Source organism: Chaetura pelagica, unplaced genomic scaffold, assembly GCF_000747805.2.
Source record: "Chaetura pelagica isolate M959 unplaced genomic scaffold, ChaPel_1.0 scaffold177, whole genome shotgun sequence".
NCBI lineage: Eukaryota > Metazoa > Chordata > Aves > Apodiformes > Apodidae > Chaetura > Chaetura pelagica.
The window spans coordinates 489,960-496,410 of NW_009953803.1; the positions used below are offsets into that span (position 1 = coordinate 489,960).

The 6,451-nt window shown below is 49.7% G+C and overlaps 1 protein-coding gene across 1 annotated transcript; it reads right to left on the reverse strand.

Moving 5' to 3' along the window:
• Positions 1-1,163: 1,163 nt before the first annotated feature.
• Positions 1,164-6,247, reverse strand: IRF1 (interferon regulatory factor 1). Its single transcript, XM_010001217.1, has 9 exons — positions 6,161-6,247; positions 5,173-5,272; positions 4,220-4,396; positions 3,871-3,920; positions 3,610-3,745; positions 3,309-3,446; positions 2,467-2,510; positions 1,731-1,866; positions 1,164-1,264 (listed from the first exon to the last, which is right to left on the reverse strand). The coding sequence occupies exons 1-9, from the start codon at positions 6,245-6,247 to the stop codon at positions 1,164-1,166; spliced, it is 969 nt and encodes a 322-aa protein (XP_009999519.1).
• Between the last annotated feature and the right edge of the window lie 204 nt (positions 6,248-6,451).

Genomic DNA, 6,451 nt, shown 5'->3' on the forward strand with positions numbered 1-6,451 from the left:
AGACAGGTGATGACAGACACAACCCAACCACCCCACAAGTGCACAGGACCTGGCCTTCCCTCCCCAGGCTGAGCAGGATTCCACCCATCAGCTGCACTGAGAAAGGAGGGATAGAAAATGGGAGCAAACTGGGCTAAATTCCCTGTGCTTTCATGACTCATGAAAAAAACCCCTCTGACTGTCTCTGTCAGCATCTGCTTGGGTGTTTTAAGGAATCTGGAATGTATCCTCCAAGCTCTCCCATGAGAAAAAGTAAACATGTCATATATAAAATGGTTTTTATTAGAACAAATATACAACACTTTATATACAAAAATAAAATGTACAAGAAAATAGTCTGTTACAGCTTACTGATTGATCCCTACATGCTGGGACACAAACTGGAGCCTTGGACCCCAGGAGAGCTGCAGGGGATCTGGGGAAGGCATGGGCTGAGGACAGAGCTCTGCCCCATCAGTGCAAAACAAGTGGTTCATGCAGCAGCTCTGTGCTGGGGGGTGCCATGCCATGCCATGCCATGCCTGCCAGCAGATAACAGCCTAGGAGCAGAGCTGGATACCTGTTCTCCATGGAAGCAAAGCCTAAAGTGAATTTTCACATTTTATTGGTCTAAACTCTTTACATAGTTGAAAGATCTGAAAGATGAAGGATGTCTTGTGGCAAATCAAAGAGGAGAGGGCCCATTAGTGCAATTTTTTCTGACAAAGTGTTATGACAGTTGCTAAGCCAAACGCCACCAGTGTTGCACCAAACCCAGCAGGGAGGACCCCCCATTTGCAGTGTCCCTCCTCAGCATGGGGTGGGTAAAGTGCTCATCCCACAGGAGTGGCCAGTGACCTCCTCCCTGGGCCACCACTCAGCTGGATCCCACCAGTGGGGACCCCAGGGCACACGGACAACTTCCCCTGGGGTGATTCCAAGGTGCACTCAGCAGCTGAGCAGCTCTGGTGCCTGGAGTCCTGCTGGTGAGATGACATTCCTTGGGTTTTCATTTATTTCTAATAGGGGTTTTTCTTACTAACCTTCCCAGGCCTAAAAGTTAAATGGAATATAGAAGCTACTTTCTTTGCTCAGTCAGTAACAAACAATTTTCTTCCATTCTCTTCAGGCTTGTCAAAGTTCTCCTACCCAAGAGCAGTTTGTGGCTGGGGGAGGCCAGAGGTTTACAGGCCACAGGAGACAACTTGAATGCTGGGTCTCATCATGTCCAGCCAGGAGAATTCTAGGCTGCTTTTCTGGTCAAAGAGCCTGAGCTCCAGCTCTCCTAGACAAAATAAACCATGAATGAGTATTGAATCACTTGCAGCGAGAGCAAAACAGTGTGTAGATGTATATAAATATAAATATTTGAAACTGAAAGATTTCTCTGATGTCAGTAAATACCTTAGACTAATATTTTGCTAAAATACTCCAAACGTTTGGCTAAACTGCCCCACCTCAGCTATTGTGGGTGGAAATCCTCCAGCTCCACTGGAAGGAGTCCCTGAAAGCTGGCACAGTTCCCATGGGCACAACCCTGGGACAAACCTGCACCATCCTCTTACAGGAGGCATTTTTCTCCTTTTTATTTCACCAGATCCCCTGCAGCCTTCCAACTCAGAAATCTCCAGCCACACAGGGATGTGTGAATTCCCCCCTCCTTGGCTTCACTCCCTCCCAGCTCCTGTCCCACCTGCAAACCACCCTGTGCCTGGTCCTGTGCCCGTGGGTGCCCCCAAAGGAGCTTGTACCTGAAGTGGTGTCGATCTCCCCGTCCTGCTCCTTGCAGCTGTAGGTGCTGCCCATGCTCTGTGAGCCTGGCTCGTTGGTGAGGAAGCCTTTGCCCCCAACACTGGTGGTGTGCCAGTCCTGGGCAGGCTCCAGCAGCTGCCAGGGAACAAGGAGATGATGGTTAAAACCCCTCCTTCCTTCTCTCAGGGCAACATTTCATTCCTCTCTCTTTGATAGGAGACAGGGAAGCAAAAAAGGTCACATCATGTCTTCTCTAAAATACATAAAACTCTGTTTACTTCCAGTTTAAAAGAAAAAAAAAAGTGGATGCCAAACAGGGAGAGCTGGAGCACCTTCAGAGATGAAGCCCCCATCTAATCAGCAGGATGACATGTCTAGACACATAGATTAATAGCCAAACATGTCAGAGGTGGAGGGAAGCACAAAATAAAGAGTTTAGAGCAGCTTTGCAGGCTCTAATCCAGCAGCCTCCAAATCTAGCAGGGCACAACACCTTGCTCTGACTTTCACATGGAGAGGAATTATTTCCATGGATGTGTCCTCTCCAGCTCATGCTTGTGAAGTAGCCTTCTTTTTATTTTCATTTTTCAGGCTCCCTCATTAAAGAAGGCTCCTGGATTTCACAAGTCTGTGTTCAGCTCATCTAGGACTGGATCAAACAGCTGCTTCCCTTCCTAACTTGGTGCAAGCAGCAGCTTTGGCCAATGGGATTCTGACCAGAAGGGCTGGTTTTACCTTAAGAATCTCTGAATTAATTTCCTCTTCATCTTCATCTGTGACTGTTTTGTAAGTACATAAAAAAGAAGCAGAAAACAGATGTTACATAGATGTCAGATTCTTGCACACCAGCCCTCACGCTTCTGCTTCTTTGCCACACAACCCACCTCATGTTCTCTTGTCACACAAGCCCTACCTTTGGCTTCCCCCCAGCCCCTGGGTGACATTGGGGCAGGGGACATGGCTTTGAGCCCCCTCCTCTTGGATGCTCTTTAACAAGTGCAGGGCTCTGGCAGCTTCCTAAGAGCCACCAAAGCCCAGCCCGTGTGGTTGGCAGGAGGAGGGTGATTTGCACCCCAAGTAAGGGCTGCCCTGCTACATCCACCTGAATGATTTGTTTTCCCCACTGGGGAGCACAGTTACCTGCACTGTCACTATTGAGCCTAACTCTGTCCTGCTTCTGCTATTGCTTCCTTCCAGCCCTGGGAATCCCCAATTCCACCCTCCTGGCCCAGAAATCTCTCCTGTTCCTCATGGGCTGACCTGTCCTTGCCATCATGCTGAGCCTGCAAGATGAAACCTGCCCCTGCACCCACATGTGCGAAGTAAATGGCATTTTGGAGCCTTTCACCCATGAGCAACCAGTTCTGCAGGTGGCACATGTCCCTCTGCAACCTGGTTGCTTGGGTAGCTTCAGCCACCCAAATCCATCAGGTGGGGAGGTTGGGCTTGGTTTTTTTCCTACAAGACAACTCTTGTTTCTCCTGATCCCCCAGGCGCTCCTTCATCCCGCTGCCTGCCCTCCAACCTGCCTCTGGTACAGTGAGGAAAGACCAAGGTAGGAAGAAAGCAATACCAACCTTCTGAGGATGAAGCCAAGGGAGACACTTGGAACTGGTAGAGGTCATTGGTGCTGTCAGCTGAGGTGATCTCCATGGATGGCCTCCAGTCGGTCAGAGCGCCCGTCAGCGAGCTGCCCACCTCGCACAGGGACAGGTCTGCAGGACACACCAGGAGTGGTTGGCATTCACAGGAGAGACACAACCTCCTCCACATCCTCCCTGCCCGCCTGGCAGCACAGCCACCCCAGCCCCAAGAGCCAAGTCTTTGACTTCTGGTGCCGGGATCGTGGCTTCAGCAGCGCCGGCGCCTGCCTCTCACCTAAGGTGATGGACGGGCTCTCAGCCTCCACTTCCTGCCCTGTGTAGTCATGAATGGTGTAGCCACTGTGGTCATCTGGCAGGGGAGTGTTGGTTAGTCTTTCCGTTGACTCCTCTGTCTTCATGTCCTCGTATGACTACAAAAACAAGGGCAAAGAATGAAGGACTCGCCCGAGAACGTACAGGTTCCCATATGAAAAAAAACTAAGTATGAAAACCACCAAAACCTCGAGCTTCTTCAGCTGCCTCTACAGACACTTACCTTCCTCTTGCTCCTGCTTCTTGCTTCTCTCGATGACTTCGACTTCCTTTCTGTGAAATAAAAATAAGACAAGGGTGAGAAAGGGTTGCAGGGCTGACAACAGAGGCGAGCACAAGCTCTTGCAGCTTTGAGCTCTGCTCACCAAGCTCTGCCACCTCTGGCCCAGGCCCCACCACCTCCCAGGGATGCCCTGAGGCAGATTTAAAGGCTTTGGGATAAAACAAACACTTTGTACAAACTGGTACCCACGGCAATAACCAGGGATTGTCCCCACCCAACGACCAGCAGGTCTGTTGTCCTAGAGCAGGACATTTAAGCAGACTGGGCGCAGAGGCTGCTGAGGACTTACCCTTCTTCTGGTCCTTTGTCAAGGGTGGCAGCATCCTGTACACCCTGACAGCACTGGAGCCTTTGTTGATGCTTTTATCCTTCACCTCCTCGATGTCAGGCAGGGAATTCATAGCACAGCGGAAATTTGCCTTCCAGGTTTTCGGGTCAGGGTCTTTCTCACCTACTTTGTACCTCCCTGAAAGAAGAGATGAGGCTTTTTTGTTGCAGTGCTGGTCCGTCCCACCCAGGGGGAAAAAAAGTAAGTTGTTGTTCTTTTTTCTCTGACTTATATGCTAGAAGTGAATGTAACTACCTGAGGTGTAAGTCAGGACAGAAAAAATGCCTTGTTGGAGCCACTGTGGTGGTTTCACCCAGCAGCAGCTGAACCACACAGCCCTTCCCTCAGCTCCCCCCACAGTGGGATGGGGAGGAAATGGGGGGTGGGGGGGAAATTTAAGGGTAAAAATGGTGAGTTGAGATAAAAGTAGTTTAATAGGAAAGAAAAGGAAGATAAAATAATGGTATTATTAATATTAACTAGTATTGTTAATAATGTTATTTATTGTTAACATTAATTGTGAATACTTTACCCCAAGCAAGGGATGCCCAGTGCAGTTGCTGACCCAAGCCCAGCCTGTTCCCCAGCAGCCATCACCACTTCCCCATCCAGCTTCCCTCATTTTCCATGCTGGGCATGATGTCCTGTGGTCAGGACCATCCCTTGGGCCAGCAGGGCTCAGCTGTCCCTTCTGTGCCCCCTCCTGCACCCCCAGACTCCCCCTGGCAGGGCAGGAGAAGCTGAAAAGCCCTTAACTTGGTGCTTAGCAGCAACTAAACCACCGGTCTGTTATCAACATAATTCTCATCCTAAACCCAAAGCACAGCCCTACGCCAGCTCCTGGGAAGAAAATGAAGCTTATCCAGCTGCAAGCAGGCCAGGTGTTCATGTGGGAATCCAAGGCCAGCACTCACCTGTATGGATGGCCCAGCTCCGGAAAAGGCAGGCATCTTTCTCCATGTCCCAGCCATGCTTAGCTGCATGTTTCCATGGGATTTGAAAAATCATCTTATCCTGCAGTTAAACCAACAGAAATCTGAACTTCAGAAGCAGCAGCAGGTGCCAGGTGCAAACAATGGATTTAACCAGAGGATTCTCAGGAGCAGCTCAGGAAATTGATAAACCCTCTGCTCTGTCTCTTCACTGAGCAGCCAATTTCCACCTGTTCTGCTCAGTGCACACAAGGGTTTTAGGAGTTCTGGAACTGGAAAAGCCACATGGGGTAGGGTACAGGGGCAGCAAGTCATATTGTCAATTTTATCACAGAATCACTTAATTGCATCTAATCTATTGCTATGTCATAAACTACATTTCTAGGTAAACTATATTTTCTAGGCAGACTTTGGTGGAGAATCTCTCCTGAAATTTGCCCAAAAGATGCTGCAGGAATCCCAAGAAAAATGTCCCAGCTTCAGTATCCCCAGGGGATGGCTAGGGAAATTTCCAAGAAAGAGACCTGGGTCTCTAAGCCCAGTGATCCCACCCTGTGCTGCACCTACAGGGATGTGCCTTCCCCACCAAAAAGAGACAAATCCAATTTCTTTCAGGCCAAATCTAAAACTGGGAGCAACTGGGAGTGCAGCAGTAGCTACCCAACTGGGACAGCAGGTGACCTGGCTCCAGTGAACAGCAGGAGTTAAGAGAACTTGGAGTTATCTTGGTTTTCCATCATGTCCAGGCTGCTTTAATTTCTCATTTCCCTCCTACAAGTTTTCCCAGGACAATAAAACTGGAACCTCTACCTTCTGTACCAACCAGAGGAGCCTTTCCTGGAAACAAAACCAGCTGGTTTTTAAACCAGGTTTTCCTTTATGATCTTGACTCACGTTTGGTGTCATCTAAGAATTGGTTCATGATCCAGAAGTCACAGTAATGATAATGATAGCAATAAACCACCCTCACCTTGTTAATCCAGATCAGTCCTGGTATTTGATTGGAGTTAATCTGCATTTCCAGCCAGGGCCTCATGCGCATCCTGGACACGGGCATCTTGGCTGGGGGAGAAGTCACAGCTCAGCAAAACCCTCACCGTGATTGTAACCGTCCCGCAGCGTCACCCCGCCCCTCGGTACCGTCAGCATCACCGCTAACGCTGCCGGTGCCACCGAAACTACTTTTCCAGCATCCCCCCCCGTTTTGCGGGATCTCCCACCCGCTCCGGGAGGGCAGCGCTCCCAGCGCCGGGAGGGCTGA

Excerpts from the sequence above, each read along its gene's own strand:
- IRF1 (XM_010001217.1), bottom strand. The coding sequence starts at position 6,247 with ATGCCCGTGTCCAGGATGCGCATGAGGCCCTGGCTGGAAATGCAGATT. Across the intron at positions 3,746-3,870 it reads GAAGCAGGAGCAAGAGGAAG|TCATACGAGGACATGAAGAC; the intron begins GTAAGTGTCTGT and ends TTGTTTTTGTAG. Across the intron at positions 1,867-2,466 it reads TTAATTCAGAGATTCTTAAG|CTGCTGGAGCCTGCCCAGGA; the intron begins GTAAAACCAGCC and ends GTTCCCTGGCAG.